General features: G+C 38.8%; 1 protein-coding gene across 2 annotated transcripts in view; it reads right to left on the bottom strand.

Moving 5' to 3' along the window:
- The window catches only part of TAF3 (TATA-box binding protein associated factor 3), a 113,904-nt gene that overhangs the window by 87,190 nt on the left and 8,682 nt on the right, over positions 1–18,032 (bottom strand). For both annotated transcript variants that reach the window (XM_046942509.1, NM_001030841.3), the window contains one exon: positions 15,725–15,967. In XM_046942509.1, coding sequence (XP_046798465.1) covers positions 15,725–15,917 — 193 coding nt within the window. In that variant the 5' untranslated portion in view covers positions 15,918–15,967. The remainder of the gene's footprint in view (positions 1–15,724; positions 15,968–18,032) is intronic.

Below are 18,032 nucleotides of genomic sequence, written 5' to 3'. Positions count from 1 at the left end.
CCATAGGCACATACATGCACACTTCATTTGGCATTAAATGTGAAACGTTTTGAAAGTAAAAGACCAAGAGATATCATCGGATAATTCTTCTGTATCTATTTTCTCTCTCCAGCTATTTGATAGTGACACTACACTGGAAATTACGATGCTATTTCCATTTTAAATCACGTCTCAGACGTTTATAATTCTCAGGAAAAAAAACCAAACAGTTGTATCTGTTAAAAATACAACTTCTTACACATGGATTCTGCACAGAAGCTCAGTTTCTTTGAGAAAGCTGCCCTAAGACTTCAGCTATTTCTACTCACAAAATATTTCCCTCCACACAGCTTTTTTTATTAGCCAAAGCAGCTAGAATATGGAAAGTGTTTTAAATCAAAGTGTACAGAATACATTACCACATCGAATAGGTTGAGCTCTTGGTTGAATGCAAAGAAGTGTTTAAAAATAGCAGAACTTGCAGCTGTCTGAAAGGTACATGTTCAATAGCCTTAAGTCATAACTTTTCTTCTTGAGGCTTGGAACAATGCTATAAAATTTTTGCATGTGTGGTATCTGAAGGGAGAAGAGCAATATAGAACTTCGGGGCTTTTACACCTCAGGATTTTTCAGCTAACATAAAGTTTACTTCACTTTCAAGTTGGAAAATCCTCTGAAAATAGAGTGCTACCTATGTAGTTCTGCTGTGATTTGTAGCATGTTACTGTTAAAAACACATTGATGCAATAAACAGAGAAGTCGGAACCAATATGATTACTGAATTTGCATTAAGCAGCAAATGAGATATGATAGCTATGGTGAAAAACCACAGCTGTGTTATTTGAGAACACCAGATCTCACCTGACTGAGTTTTAAGAAGGAAGAAAGAATATCTCATTTTCCAAGATATTTAGAAGATTGATGAAGAGAAAAAACAGTGGAATGTGTATTCTCCATATGGTTGGCTCATTAACGAGGTCCAAATATTGACCAACAGCCTGCAGACACATAGCTCCATTGCTTTATGGAGGACAAGAACACCTCAGAATCAGTCTGCACACGACAGGACTGTACCCATCTCCTCCATCTGCTCATGTAGCAGAGCAAGTACAACCCCTTAGCCTGTACCAATGGATTCCCGTTCTCAGCAGGGATTCCCACTTGTCATTAGATGGATCCACTGCAGAATATCAGACAAAAAGGCACAGAAGTGGTCTCTGAGTGAAGTCCCTCAAGCTCACGCTGCCCCACTGTCTCTTGCACAAGGCTACTGTCTAACTTCCACTGCACAGAATTCTCAAATGCTCTGGATCCAAAAGACACCTCAATACAGCACACCTTCCTGGATGGACAATGCACCCAAGCACACCTGGTCGTGGGTTCTGCTCAGCACTATAAAATGACCCTACAGAAGTGCCCTTTTAACACTGCTCTTATGTTTTTAATAATCAAGCTAATTTGTTCAGTGCCATCCCTTTATCTGTTACCATAAAAAACCTCAGACACGCTTCGGTCCTGGTGAATAACCCTTTTCCATCACAAACCAAAACCTACCCTCCCTCATAGAGCTATATGCTGGAACTACACCACTGCATCACAGCTGTAGGAAGAGTTTGGCTCTCTTCAGGCCATCACCTCCCTTCACCAGATAGCACCACGTCCTCAGCACCTCAAACAAATGCAGGATTAAATGGAAACAGGTCATGGTGCTGTGATTTTCCCAGGGCTGTAACTGGGATGGCAATGACACTGCCAAGAGTTTGGTGCACTCCGATGGCTTTGGTTCCACTCAAGTGCACAATGCACCAATACACATTTTAGCTTCCCTTTCTCCCCAACTCTAGAAACTGCAACATCCAGACCATTTTTGCTGCCTTTTGGGATTTTTGTTTTTTTGGTCTCCCAAGGACAGAGACTGCCAGGACCTAGCACTCAAAACTGTGCCAGGTGTATCATACACTAAGCTCTTATTCTTTAACAGATTACTGCATAGTAAGTACTTACACAACCTCCCAAGAAGACATACTATGAGTGTAGTTATCTGATCTCCAGTGCTCAGATCAGCCTTAAACATTTAATTTTCTTTGCATGTGCCTGTTTTGCTCCTCTCGGCTTCCATCCCAAAGTTTCCATTCTGAAAGCTAGTTTGTGGTGTACAAAAACCACTCTCACAGGGCATATACCCCTTCATTTTGTTTTCAAGCAAGAAAGAAGGGGGTGGTAGAAAGATCTATTCAGCAATTTCAAGTAAACTTAAAAAAAAATATTGTATTAAAATTAATTAAAATGCAGTAACCATTATTACTAGTCTTTTAGCAGTGCTAATTTAAAAAAAAAAGTTTGAACACAAAGCTCAAAATATTCTACTTGTGAAATGTATATCATAGCCACATTTTATAACAAATAGTGATATAAAATGCTATGTAGACTCAGATTAGAGAAAGCCTAAATCTTTCATATTATTTCATTTGCTGCATGTAACCAAATCATGCTGCTGCTGTTTTAAGAACATACTTTACTATAAATGCTATAAATGAGATACACACACAAAAAGCAAAATTAAAGCTTGAGAGAACTGAACAGTTTCACAGAATAAAGGACTCAGCCTTGATGTTGCATTGGCAGAGTGAAGGTACACGTTACACAACTCGGTATAAGCAGTTAACATTTAAAAATATAAATCCTTGGCGATTACAGTATTAACGCACTTTCAAATAGAAGTAAAAACATCTCCACGTGCTTCTAACTTGTCATCTATTAAATCAGAAGGTGTGATGACAGAACAGCTAACGTGCCTCTAAAACAAGAGGCAACGAGGCTGAGTATTGCTCTGGATTTTTGCCAAATGTCATTTTTAGTAAACTCTGCTGTAATTAGGAATTTGGTTCTCTGGATGAAGAAGCAGGACTATTCTTTGCATGCTGCTTCTTACAGCAATTGATTGCCTTAAATATGTTCATGTACCATGCTACCTGTGACCAGGAGAGGCTCCTGGCTGAACAAAGCTTTGGCTCATTAAAATGAAAAGGTTACAGCTGCTGTCTTAATGCTAGAGAAAGAAATGAGCTACTGTTCAGAAAAAGAATGGAACTAATGCATTTCTGGCTGTTCAAAAAGTAACCCTGACCTCTGTTAGACGTCAGGACACTAAATACAGGAAAGGAAACAAAGTCACCTAATTCTGGAGAATCGTGTTCAGCGTGTTATCTGATAGCTGCCGTGTTCTCTCCGTGTTCATGTGATACAGCGTGGACACGACTTCTGGACAGGATCTCTCACTCTGAAGCTCAGTTGTTCCCTCATCTCACTGCCCTTTCATAAAAGATTATCAGGGAAAGCAAAACTTACACCAATTAAGGCAAAGAAACTGCAAAACTGGACACAGAGAGGCTGCGGCAAAGCCGAGCAGTTTGAACTGCCGTCACCTTGGAGTCGTCTGTGATAAACAAAAGAAGCAGCTTTTTTAAAGCCACTTCTATGCTTTTCTTTGTGAAAAGAAAATATAAAGTTTTTCCTCTTGAGACACTACCAATGCATTTCATCTCTTCTATGCAGCATTAAAGGTAACAGCAGCTTAATGCAAAGATGCACTGCACAGAGAAACAGATCTAAGCCAATTAGACTCCAGCAGAAACCTCCTCTGCTGCATAACAATAAGGAATTAAAACATTTTCATTTATTTTCACTTAAAAAGGAAGTCGGAGTCCTGTGACTGTATTGATAGGAGTGATGTGCACATACTTCTGGGCATGCTGCCTTGAACGGAGAAAGAAGGAGCTGGTTCTTTCAGATGGAGTGGCTGCGTACAGAAGTCCTCTGGCTCGGCTCCCTTTGCTCTCGATAAAAGCATGGAGCAATGAACTCTCAGGAGATTAGCGTACACACGCTGTAACTCCAAAAACTTTAGGCAGCATACATGTTCCTTTGAGTCTCGTACATGTGTTGTATATAATGCGCCCTTTTTGATATTAAAAAGTTGCTAAGTTGTTCTCAAGCTGGAAAGGGTTTTCCATTTAGATAAGGCCAGTAGCTGCTGCACAGAGTAAGCACATGTGTAACACTGCAGTCTGAAAGCAAAAGTGTTTGCCGTTCTACTGGGGGCTGATAAGAATTATTCCATTTTACACAATGCTACTGGAAGTTATTTAACCCCAATGTGCATTCTTCTGGTGGTGAATATACCACAGCCAGCAACACCTCCCCACATCACACACCTTCCTGTCGCAGCACATTATAACCATTTGTCCCTCTAACTTGCTTTTTTGCATATAATTACTCTAAAAGCCCACACACCTTTTCTATACTCACTGATAGAAAAACATCACATGGAAGTTATTATCCATATTATACACCGGTCTAGCACCAACCTAGAAAACACATGTGCACTGCTGGATTTGCCATGAAAAAAGGAAAAAAGCTTGCTGCATGCATTCAGTCGATAGGACCTGGCCTCAACTCAGAATTACTTGAATTACCACTGAAACACAGTAATCGTGGTGGGAGGATGCAGAGGCTACTCAGTGCCGAGTGGTTTTTACCCAATGAATTTGAAACTGCTTGGGGCATTTAGGTTGGCAGAACTCTATAACCCAACTGGAGCTGCGCCAGGAGGGTTAACATGCTACTCTTGAAAAGTGAGCCACCGAGGCTTTAATCGCCACAAGTGGCCGGGACTTAATTTTTCATCTCATTTGAAATATGCCGGTCTCAGCAGCAGAGCAAGCTTCTTATAAAATGCCATCTACTAATCAACGCTATTTCCTGCTCCAGTGTTTTTCTGTGCATGTTTCCTGTATGAACACTGCAGCAGCCCTGTTTGGTTTAGCCTAGGAAAGTCACAGCACAATCATAACCCGCCATGGCAGAGCACAGGACACATGTCCTCCACACAGGGCAAGTACAACATCAAATTCTACCAATAACAAATACCACAAAATGCAAGTTTAAGAATCAATTAATTCCCATTCTGTTTTCTACAACTGGGGAAGCATTTTTTAGAAGATCCCAATTTGGAAGGGAGCTGTGAGTATTGAGTCCAACTCCTGACTCCACGCGTGACCTCCATTCTGACTTTCATCAAGCAACACTGTGGGTTTTAATATGGCAGATTTACACCAGCACCCTGTCTGTGTAAAATTACACCAAAGTACACACTTAAAGTGCACACAAGGAGCTCAGCTCCTTTTGAGAGAGAATGCCTCTGTGAAGGAAGTCTCCTTAAGGATGGACCATTTCTACAAGTGAGGCTTTGAAGAAATGCTGTGTTTTAGCCTGAATCATCTTATGTTTAAAAGACAGATTATGCATCAACTGTAGTCTGTGACAATCAGTACATCTAAGAGAAGGCAACAAACATTCAGATGTTATTGCTTTTTAATTCATGCAAAGTTTTCCTTCCATAACTGTGCTAAAACTGTATTGTCTCAATATTGACAGTCAGCACGAGCTGCAATAACCTCTGCAAGCAGCAGTTTGAGTGTAACTGAGCAGCATACGAACCATCTGGCACCATCATGGCTGTAAAATTCCACTTTGATTTTTCAGTTCATCAAAATCAATGTGAGTTTATATCATTTTTTTTAAAGGATAACCTTCTCAGTTACGAAAAATATAAAGCCTGATATTAAAGGGTGATAAACGAATGGCTAGATCTCATTAAAATTGAAATGGATTTCATTTGTAATTCTGAAGCTGCCTAAAAAAAAAATCCCAGCTCAAGCTCTCTGGACAAGGAAGGATAGGTGATTTTAACCACAGCTTTGGTCTTGAAAAGACATTAATATATATTCATGTTGCAAGCACACTGTAAATATTTATTTACATTTACACACATAATGAAAAAAGAATACTACAATATGCCTTGCAATTTATTCTTGCTGATCTGAACATGTAAAACGTGTTAAAATTAAAACTGTTGCACATAGGAATGGTAAAAATCCATCCGTTCTTTTTAAAACAGCAAAAGAAATGAGATATCCCTGACAGATTACAGAAGAGCTATCACCTTCAGCAATATTGTGATTTAAAATATTCAGAACAGAAAGAAAGCCTCTCTAATGCATGTGTTAAAGTTTCCCATGCAAAACCAAATGTATCCTTGTTTCATATTTAATTTGCAATAGGATACCCAGCAGCTGAGCTATGAGAGCTTTCCTGGCTGCTGACTAACTGCCTGCTGAGATGGGCTCCACGCATAGGTAACACTCGATTGAAGACCAAATCCTTAGAGCTACATCTCAGTTCCCTTGAAAGCTAATCTGAACACACTGGACTCGAAAGGAAATGAAAAGTGAGTTTCTCTCCCTTCCTATGGCACCAGCACTTCCTGTGTTTTAGCGATTGGTCAAGAACTATTATTTCCTCCATGCTATTCCCAATTGTGACTGTCAGACATCATTAACGTTGTCCGCACGCAAGCACAAACCATTTTGTTAAATGCACCAGGAACAAAAGTTCCCCATCCCCAGAAACTTGGAGAATATTAAGATTCAAGTATGCTATACCTGAATGAACATGCTGCTCTAAACATTTAGAAATGCAAAGTTCATTTGCTGAGATGAGTATCCACAAAAATCTATGCAAGATAAGGGGTATTAAAATTATTCACTCTCCAATTCAGAATGGATTATTTGGCCAATCTGTTAAGCCGTACCTCTCAGACACACAGAATCAGTACCATCCTCCTCCCCTCAGGGAAAAGAGCTCATAACGTTTGAAGAAAAATATGCTTCATCCCAACTGTAAGAATACACATGAAACGTACAGTCTTCCTTGAACACAACTCTTTGGAATGGGAAAGCAGCAGACATCAACAGCATGAATGCAGAGGGCAAACAAGTTCACCAAGGAAAATAAATTAAGTTGAATGCTGCAGATTGTAAAGTGGCCAAAACAAAGGCCATTTAAGTTATTGGGCTGTTTTAAATATATGCACACACAGAGTTGAACTTAAATTTATCTCTCCATATAAAATATCACCTCTGGCAGCATGGAGTCATCACTTATAACCATGATTGAAACATTAATCTAAACCAAGTCAGAGAAATCTGTGACTTATTGTGTTACCACCCGAAGACCCTACGTTTTGTTTTCCAGCCTTGGGCTAAATACAAGCCAAATCCAGCCCTGCTCAAGTTCGACATTGCTTTTCAAAAACACAGGTATGCTACAGTAGCTTTTACTTAACTGGTCCAAGCAATATGCACTTATATACAATATGCAAATAGAATCACATTTAACCCAGTCACGCAATACACAGCTGTTCAAAGCAACAAAATCCAAACTAAAGAAACCTATAAAGATACTGTCTTGTCAAGTCATCAGAAAGACATTAATGTATCTAAAGACTGCAATTTAAAAAAACAAACAAGAAGAATGATTCTACGAAAAACACTCTTTACAGATGAACTTTAATTATCCAAGCGTCTTGCTACATGAACCAGGATCACATCTCCAGCTGCCTTCTAATTTGAACTCTCCATGTTATCCAACTTTCAATTTCTCAAGCTCTTGCAGAATGAAGTGGAACTGCCTACACACAAAAATGAGTTACCCTTTCCTAATGACTTACCCACTCACTAATATTCCCTTTGGCGGAGAGTTGGAGAAAACAGGATCACATACTCAAAGGTGAAGACTTGAAGAAGGCACTGAAGTTAAGTGCTGTACAGTAAAGTTATAATGCTTATCTGTGTGTAGCAAAAGACAAATAATTCAAATGAGCTTTCTTAGTCATAATTTTAAAAATTAGAAGGCAGAGTTCCATGGTCTTAACCTGGACTCTACCACAGTCTGCAGAAGCTTGTAATGAATCATGCACTTGATTGATGCGAGGGAGATATGGGTCCCGTAATCCACGCGTGATCTTTGTCTAGACAACGGCTTGTTCTGATGCTAAGATCAAGGTTAGGCTCAGCTAGACTTGAAAACATGCATCTAAACAAAGTACAATGTCTATTCCTGAATAGCTTGGAGCAGGGATAGTTTCACAAGACAAAAGAAACATTTCAGACACTTCAAAAGTGTCTAAAACTGAGATGAGTTACTTTGCAAGTAACTACTCTGGAGAATAGTTATTTGGAACAATTACCGGGAAGGACAGCTCCTGAACTCCAGGTGTGGATCCTGCCCCACATCCATGCAAATACCACAGCTGTTAATCACCAGCACGACAATGTTGACGTTGCTGGGGAAACTTAAGGCGACGTTTCACAAAACCAGAGATATGTGAAGTTTTAAAACCTGAACTCAGCACCTTCAATTTCTACATCCTTCCCAATATGGTACAAAATTAAGGCTTGCTTGGTTTCTGAACAGTTTCCCTGCAAGCAAGGTGCAAATACCAGGGCAGGAGGTAACAATCAGATTTGTGGGTGTGAGACCAGCAACTAAGATAATTCTAATTTTGCTTCTTAAAGGTCACTTGTCAGTAATCACTGGCTAACGCTTTCCTTACGTTAAAATGGTGGCAAAAGTTAAAGAGAAAAAAAACATAGGAAAGGCTCCATGAAAAATAATAAAAGTTACGATGTGGGCCCTTAAAATTGGAGTATTACTCCTCTCTTTCAGTCTGCTTTAAACAGCAGCTAAACTTTCCATTTCTCACCCCCTCCCCCAGAGTCACCAAAATACTCTGCGTAGTAAGGGAAAGTCTGAAAGGCTTGAGAACAGTAACACACAGCTATCAGATGATAACCTAATCTGAAACTTATGCTTCCAAAGGTGCATAGGTGTCTGATGATCCAGATGAAATGAAACCCTCAAGAATAGTAGCAGTAGACAGTGCAGGAAGCAATGTGGGCTGCAAACAAAGTCACATATTGTCAGAAAAAGGAAAAAACTGATCTGACGTGACAAGTCAAGACAAGTGACAGAAGTTTTGCTGAAAAGGGATCACTAGGAAATTAAAATCATGACAGCATTTCTGTTCAAAACACACAAGACAATAGAATCCTTTTATCATAAAGTCCCATTTTCTCCTCCAGTTTTGTTATAGCCAAACTTGCAATTTGCACATCATAATGCAATGAAAGAACCCATGACTTTCATTCCGATTCAATGTAAACAATTCACTGTAAAAGACTGGCTTCTAAGAAGCAACTTCTGCATTGTGCAGTTTTTATTTTGAATCCCAAAGAAATGACTAACAACTTGTAAGCTATCTAAACAGGTCTGAAAAAAAAAAAGAAAAATCTTTGTGGGATGGCTCTAAAGGGATGATGTCCCCTTGGAGAAAATTCATGTTAACTGCATTTCATTTGCTGTATGCGGCAAGTAAAACTCTGATAGCTCAGGAAACAAAACAAAATGCATTTTCACAATGCTGATTTTTTACTGTTAGCCTTAATAACTTCTTGTTACTACATCACAAATATTGGACTCAGATTCTTTATAAAATAGGTTTTCTAATTTTGCTTTTTATGTATAGTGAGGTTCCAGGTTGGTATACCTGCTTTCACAGATAGGACATTAATGTGTAAGAAAAGACAAAATAAAGCCACAAAAATCGTCACAAGCTGAGATGAAGATTTACCCTCTCCCCTCCTAAAAAACAATGCAAATGCTTTAAATTCAGCTCCTCACTTCCAGCAGCCACTCTCCTTGCAAAAACAGTCAAAGATCTAATTTTTTTTTCCAAAGACATGAATGATTAAGGAAAGCAAGGGATAACCCCCACAGAATTTAAAATAGTGTATGCCTCTGTCTACATAGTTTATAGATCCCAGCGATGTCACTGGGCTTCTGCCATGGTCAAAGTTTTACTGTGGTGCTTATTACATTGATTTTTTTTCCCCCAAATGCTGCAAATTAACTGAAGCTCTTCAGTGAAAACCTATTTAGCTTCACATTTTAAGCCTATAAAAAAATCTTCCTCGTTAAATCCTTTCTTGCAGTATTTCACTGCAAATTATGCTTTAGATTATGATACTACTGCTCAAGAAAAGGTAAAGATACAGCTGTCTTCCCAATTACAGCTTTATCAGCATGCATTCTATAAAAGAGTTATTCTGCTGTCTAATGGCAAGATTTAAACCAGGCACATTTTCTGTATACTTTTTGTTCCTGCCTCATATTTTCCTTTTTCTTTGAAACTTGCCTCTCCTATTGGCTCTTTCCCAATGCCTTTCTTCTGCCTGCACCTCAAGCTTGGCTGCCTTTCTCATTTCATCTGTTTTTTCCTGTTGCTTCTTCCTTGCTATACTGATGCATACATGAAGGCTCATTCACACAAAAGCAATCAGCGTCTAACACTTAGCACAGCACCTGGCCAGCTAAAGAAAGCCTGCAAATGCTCAGAACCTGGGCATAACCATGGAGCAGCCAGGAGCAAAGTGCTCACAGTCTAGCAGAGGTTTAACTCTTCAAACTGGTTGACTACACAGTACCTGTTTGATGATGGGTGGTGGTTTCCTAGCCAAATATACTGGAAAAGCTCTGTTGAAAAGATCGTTGCTGCTTTTAAACCACCGGTGCAGCTGTTAGAACAGAGATGAGTTAGTCTGTGGAATTAAAGTAGATCAGGGGAAAGGCAGAAAGGCTTAAAAACAGTAACAGTGAGACCTGTGTTATCAAAATGGCAAAGTTGATATCCCTGTATTCTTTTTAAAGCTCATTGCATGCTAATTTAGATAGAGGTATTGCCTTTGTTTAACCCTTGAGGAAACCAGAGACTGAAATTAGGCTGTTCTGAGATCCTTGCTACATTCAGTTCTGGAGCACAGCCAAAAAAAAGCACTGCAAGACTGAGGGGCCAGTGACAGTTTTAAAATCTCATATATCTAGCCACCACAGCTAGACACTAATGCTTTATGCCACTGTGATGCTTAATGCTTACACAGTTACAGTTCTAGCACCAGGAGGTCCTAGACATCAGATGCAAAAATGTTAATTTTCATCACCAACCTTGTTTCATCCCACTCGTTCTCATCAATTCAACTGGGATTTTTAGCAACCAATGTTATATGAACAACTAGAGATGTTCTGTAATTGGACGGATGGGTTTCAATGGTACCAGGTGGCTGCAAGCACCAGGCTCTGGTGGGTAATGGGTTCCAATATCACATCAAAAGCAAAGAGGGGTAAAAAGCAGGACTGTCAAGGAAATAAATAATTTTATGCTTTGATCTGCTGGGGAAATAAAATGCTTTGACAGAAAAGGTTATAAATAAATGTGAATTTGTACATCGTGCCAGGAACTGGTCCCAATTCTAATGATCACAAATACAATGCCAGTGCTGTAACACACATTATTGAGAATGAAAGACCACAAAACATAATGCCCAGTACAAATTACATTTGTTTCCAGATGATCTCTAAGGAAAAGTAGTTGAACCTCTGTGAGTGGGAAGCAAAGAGATATGAAGCAGATGACAGAAGAAGAAAGCAAGGATTAAAAAGATTGTTTCATTCCCTAAAAACCACCCACTTCTCCCTGCAAAACACCTCAAACATCGGGAAGAGACTCTCATGCTTCTTCCCTTGTATCCTTCTAATGTACCCCAACAAAATCACAGGGCAAGAGAGGAATTAAGTTCTAACGTGAATTATGATGACCAGCAGTACAAGCACAAAAGCAACATGTTTTCTTTAGCCTCTCAGCCACAGAAGCAGGGAAGGACTACACAAACCCAGAAAGATGACAAAGTGGTTTTTAAAGAAATATTTGTTATTAAAAATGTGGCAGTGCATCAAGTACAGGTAGAAATTGTTTCCAGGAAGCTTAAAATTAAGGTTACCGTTGCACATGTAGAAGATACACTTGGCTTTGTTTAGTTAATAGAGAACGATACGTGCTCTTAAAACACTGGGAGCCAGGGCTTTAAACAGTATCACAGAATAAATGTAATAATGATTATTATTAGCTATGGAAAAGTAGCTGGGCTTTCTCAATTGGCCTAGTTTCAACTCAGTACTGTTTTGCTTCAAATGAAATCAATAAATTCTATGAAGTTGATGTATTCTTGCAAAACTATGTTCTTCTACATTAAAGAGCAAGAAATAAAGCATGACCATCATGTTTTGCAACTAATTTATTTTTTTCTCCTTCTTTAATCTGTCTTACAAGTTTACCATGACATTTTACTGACAACAGTGCTAAAATAACTCCAAAAAACACAAAAAGGAGACTAATTAAAAATAGGGAGACAGTGAACATCGTGATACATTGGCATAAAATTATTCCTTCAGTGGCCTTTGTAAAAATACTGCTAAAAACCAGCATTCGCTATGGCAATACTGAATCAGATTGTTTTACAAAACGTATAATTTCATATGCAGATCCTTGCAGTGCCAGTTTTCAGATGAGTACCAGACCATTTAGTTAGTGCAACCTACTGAAATGAGGCACTTCGAGTTTTAGGCAAGAAAACGTTCGGTGCTTTCTTGGAACAAAACTTCTAGCCCTGAACTAAACTCCCAACTGATACAAATAACAGATGGTGAAAACCTATTTGCCGTCATCCCCTTCCTCCGCAACTTCAGAAATCATTCAGAGCGCTGTTTCAGCATTTCTCACTATTAAGTGTATATATGAAGGAAAAGGTTTTGCTCAGGCTGGACAGAACTTTGCCAAAAACCTCGATAACAGCACAATGATAAATCATCTCTCAAAAACTGCTGGGTAGATTGTATACTCCAAACACAAAACCAGCAGTTCTAGAGTGGAAATAAGTGGCTAGTGACAGGCATGGAACACAGGGAGCATTGAGAAGGAGGTTAGCAGCACCTACTGGTCATGGTGAATACTGAACACTGACTTTTATCTAAATGAACAATTAAAAAAAAATCTTTTTACTACTCAAGCACTGATAGAATTACCTATGAAGTCACTTTGACACTAGAGATAATACTTTTAATTGGATGAGCTGATAAAATTAAAAGATACCACCTCACCTAATAAACTTACTTTTGCTCCTTCCTTTAGACCATCAGGGTCACATTACTGCTAAACTGTATCAGCACCAGTAATATCTGCATCATTAGCAATAAATACCCATCATGAGCTGAGCTCAAGGCTTCAGTATCAAGTGGGATGTTGCTATTTTTCCTATTTAATGTGACAGAAAGATTTACATTTGCACATCACAACACACACAAAGCCTTCCTTCATTATTGGCTAATTATTACACACGCAAAGCAACTCAAGTATTGTGAACTGTGTAACATTAGCAATCAGAGTTTTGTTTAACCTATGAAGATCTGCAAACTATTCAAACAGTGTTTGCAACTCTTCAGAATTTCTACAATGCATTCCTCAAATCTGCAAAAGTAAATCTTCTTCTTCCAATACAACAAAACATTCACGGCAGCCTCTTGATCTACCTTCTCCCCTTAAAGAAAAAGCACCCAAAAAAAATAAAACCCAAACGAGAACACAACACATCGAGCACAAAATTACAAGTAGTATTCTCAGCAAACATTTACTCAGAATTAAAATGTTCTCAATTCTAAGTATTTTTGTTAGCTATAACAAACCTATATTCAGCTGTCATATTTAATGCTCGCTTTAAATTGCTATTTAAAAAAAGTATTCTTTTTTGTGAAGTTGTGTCTATGGGTCCTCTGATACACTAGCCTTGGGCGTTAGAAGTTTTCCTGGTTCTCATCCAACTTTGGAAATAATATCTTCTTGCTTCGGGTGTTAAAAGGATTCATACATTATTTATAAGGACTGCTAAAATCTAACTCCTGGATCTAACTTGCAAGAGAGAGAGTATAAAAAGTTACATACAAAAAAAAAAAAGGAAAACTGTCCTCATTTCAATTTTTACTCTGTCTTTGCAAGTCATGTACAGCCAGACTGAATCTGTAATTCTCTCACCTCTCCCTCCCCTACGTCCTGATGTTCTACAGCTGCTTTGAGCTCTTTAGGATTTGATCTTTCCTGCATGTTTTCCAAGTTTGATTTTCCACGTAAAAAAAAAAACCAAAAGGCAGTGCTGTCGGGTAGCCTGTTACACATCAAAGGAGCGGGACTGCTCTGACAGAATGGTGTTTGTTTACCTCCTGAAAAATCAGACTAGAGAGCATCAAGAAAGTAACCAGAACAGCACAGCCAAAATCCCTTTTCACTTTCCTAAGTTGCCTTCTACGCTTTTCTCTTATTGATGCTATTATAACATACATATATGTTACTTACATTTTGCCTTTTCTTCCCAGCTCAAGAGTTCATTGCTAGGTTTTGAATTATACTTTCAACAACCTTCATAGAGAAGAGCTACCAGTATCTTCTTATCAATTCAAGAAAATGTTTCTGCACTGAACAACATTTTCACTTCCTGGGTCATATGAAGGTAAGAGATCTTATAGACCAAAGGCATTTTAATAACTACCTATTCTATGCAATTAAAGACAACAGAAAAGTCAAGTCTACAAAGTGTCAGGAAACACTTGTCAGCTTGAGCAAGTCCTCCAGTTGTCCAGGAAAATGCTCTGTTTCCAGTAACAACTGCACACACTGAAAGCACTGTATCTGACATTCATTTACAAGCAGCTGTTTCGAACTCTAGTTTCTCTTAGACAAACTGAAGCACATAGAAATGCTATCTGTCTGAACACCCTATATGAGAAACTGGAGATATACTTACTACTGTTTTCGAAATCATTGAAAAATTGCCCCATTCAACATCTGTAGCAGCACAGTAATGGATTTCACCTTACCAATAAGGCAACATCATTTATTCGTTGTTACACAGGCAGAATTTTTGTATGTATTTAAGCCTTTGAGACCTAACTTCTTCAAAAAGAATGAGAGAGGCAACAGAGCACGATTCTGTCCCCTCTGAAATTTTAAATGAAATAAGTATTTTGGGAATTGTGTCAGGTTGTTTCACTCTTTTGAGAAAGAATGATCCTCTTTGTCTGGCATTTTTGCAAACCACAAACTTACATGTGTTTGTTTCCTCCCAGAGCATACATGCAGGACGTTCAATGTTCAAAGAGAAATTTAGATGAGGTTACATCCCTTAAACATTTACCTTATTAGCTAGCAATGAAATTTCATGTAGCTAAAAGAAAAAGAAGGAAAACAACAATCTTGCCTTTTTCAATGCCACTGTTAAAATCCTTTAGTTAACTGCATCTTGCTGCATTTCTACAGTCGGTTTCACTGTAACAGCAAGCCTCAGCCCCTTTCTCTGTGGGACTTTCATACAGGAAAGGAAAGGAGAGCACTTGGAATAGTGACGATAAAATACCAGAAATGCCAGCCAACGTCGGTGAAGAAAATTAGAAGCAAGCATTGTGCCTCTAAACAAATTTCTTTATTTTAAATCAGACTTCACTAGAAGATTACTTTAGTTTGGCTTTTTTTTTTCCCTTCTTTTTTTTCTTTTTTCATTACATTTGCTCAACAGAAGTACCAGACGCCAGGAGCTGAGTATGCTGTGCCAGCCTCACTACCCCTCCTTCTTCTGCCTTTACCAAATGTGCAACCTCTTGCACTACGTACAGGAGGGGGAGGCTATCACATACAAAGTACAGTAAAGAATATTTCTTGTCATCCTAGACCTTAAGCATGTTATAGAAATGTGTGTTGGTGTAGCACATTTTGACACCAGATCATCTCTGAAGCATGTAAATAATAGTGAAAAACTAGCTTCTGCCACAGTGCTGTCACCTGTTTTGACACCATGCTTTAATATCACCTTTGCCTGTGTAATTTTCAGTGACTACACAGCACAAGGATGTACGCAAACAGGCAAACACACGAGGACCAAAACTGAAAACAAAATGATTAATTTCGCACCTTCTTGAGAAGAGACAATAGGAGGCATATAGTCCGGGATGTATTCTTTCCTTTCTTCTGCATCTTTACTCCCAGGCTGAGGAAACTGTAGGACATTGTTCTTGCTGACGGGAAACGAAGGGATTTGATGTGCGAAAGTCACAGGTTCAATATTGTGTATATAATCTTCTAGTTCATGTAGATTAACCCCCATGAGCTTGAAGGCATCCCCTACGTCATCCAAAATTGGATCTGTGCGGCCATCTGTTACAAAACAACAACATAACAATGACATTTCTTCAAAAATCCAGTTAAAAAAATTAACCTGCAGAGATTACAATTTGCCTACTCTCAGTAGTTGTAACGGAGATTAATGATCCGCAGTTCTGCCAGGTTTATCACTCACTAGGCTAAAAAAAAGTTCCAAGTTAAGGACGTTTTTGTGTTAATTTTTTTTATTATTATTTCAACCCCTACCATTTTAAAGAACTGCACATCAACAGCACTGCAAGGAAAGCCGAGGAAGGTTAACAGGCAGCTTTCCCTGGCAACAGAAAATTAACACCACACAACACCCCCCAAAGCACTCTGATTTCATAAAGTACATTAAAATTAGCAAAACAAGCCCTCAATATGCTGAAAGTGCCCCTTTACCAGCACATAACTGACCAGAGATTATTTTTTCAATTTAGAAAATTACTAATTCTATTTGTTGAAGAAAAATAGCTCGTAGGAAACAAAAAAAGAAGATATCTTGTGTATCTCTTGATAACAAAAATTCTTTACATGGTATCTTTCCATCAGATGGAAGCTACAGGCTTCATAAGCTATGAGTCACTCTACCTACCAGCTAGATATACCTCCTGGATGAAACATAGTAATACCAACAGCATTCTGATGATGAGAGAATACTCTATTCTAGATTTTAGGGACCAATTTCCTATGGTGCAATTCAAGTTAGACTCCGCAGCAAAAACCTTTTTCCTATAAAAAGTATAATGAAGCCTTGCTGGCCAAGCAATCAGAACCTTGCTTTTATATATTCTCCAGAAGAAGACAGGCTAAGAGACAATGTACTTCATTCTTCACATGTAATTGGGGTCAGAGATGTACATTACACAGCACAGAAGTCCTCCAAGTGCCTCAGTTTCCCTAAGCAGAGATCAGTTCCTCCAAATGCCTCCAGAGGGAGAACAGGGCACCTGGCTTCAGACCTATGGCACTGCTTTGAGTCTCATCCTAACTCATCATCATCAAAGAGATGCCTTAAACTACAAACATCTATTTTTTTTTTGTTATTCTATAAAATTATACTACATTATTAACACCATGGCTTAAGAAGATATTATTACCCTAAATGATAAGTTGCAATTTGGTTGCTAAAGTGATAATGGGAAACCAGCCTGTGCTTATTGAAGGAACACAATCACCATTCTGACTCTGAGTTCAGAAGGCTCAGCTCTGGAGAACTGGGTCGGGGGAGGGGGGGTGGAGGGAAAGGATGCTCTTTTGTTCTTTTTCTGAACCTAATCTCCTCTTGATTTATCTTGAAGCCAAAGCAGCTGAGCGGGCTGGTTCTCACATCACTGGATGAATTCAAACCCCCAGCCAACTTCTGCCTGCAGGTACGTTTAGAAAATAAGAATTTTGTTCTAGAATTTCTCTTCTCAGTCTTGCAGTGAAGATAAGAGTAATGCTCAGATTATGGCTTTGATTCTCAGCTCTGTAACACAGGCCTCTTGTGTGACTGTGGGCAAGGCGCTTGTGTTTTAATTCTCTCACCTCTTTTGTCTGTATTAAGAATGTGAACTCCGTACGATGAGAACCATCTCTTACTTTGTGTTCGTACAATATTTAGTACAAGTGCCAATTATTTCCCCTGCAGACTCCAGGGATAGATAAATCCAGAGGCTTACACAAATGTAATTAAGGCCATCAAAATTTTAGGGCAGTTTTGAGATCCCTATAGTTATTATGCATTTGATGGAAGTGTTTTACCATTAAAAAAATTGAACTTAGTTGACACAGACAAGAAATTCTGCACGTCATTTTTAGTCACTCTACAGACTATGCAGATACCTTTGAACTTACTGAGCTACTTGTTAGGGCCAAGCTGAGCAGCCAGTTAAAGCGCAAAGCCTGAGGAAAACCCTTTAACAAGCCCCAAAGCAAAAAATATTTATTCTCTGGATGTTTATTTTCTGAATGCTCTTGAAATTCCTGACTGTGCCATGCTCAGAGATGATCCATGGGGAGCCTCAGCTCTCATCCCCAGGGCAGACATCACCCAGACCCAAAACCATACCAACAGATAAGGACATACCGTGCT

The sequence above is a fragment of the Gallus gallus genome, chromosome 1, assembly GCF_016699485.2.
Source record: "Gallus gallus isolate bGalGal1 chromosome 1, bGalGal1.mat.broiler.GRCg7b, whole genome shotgun sequence".
Classification (NCBI taxonomy): Eukaryota; Metazoa; Chordata; class Aves; order Galliformes; family Phasianidae; genus Gallus; species Gallus gallus.
This window is presented reverse-complemented; position numbering and strand designations above follow the sequence as displayed.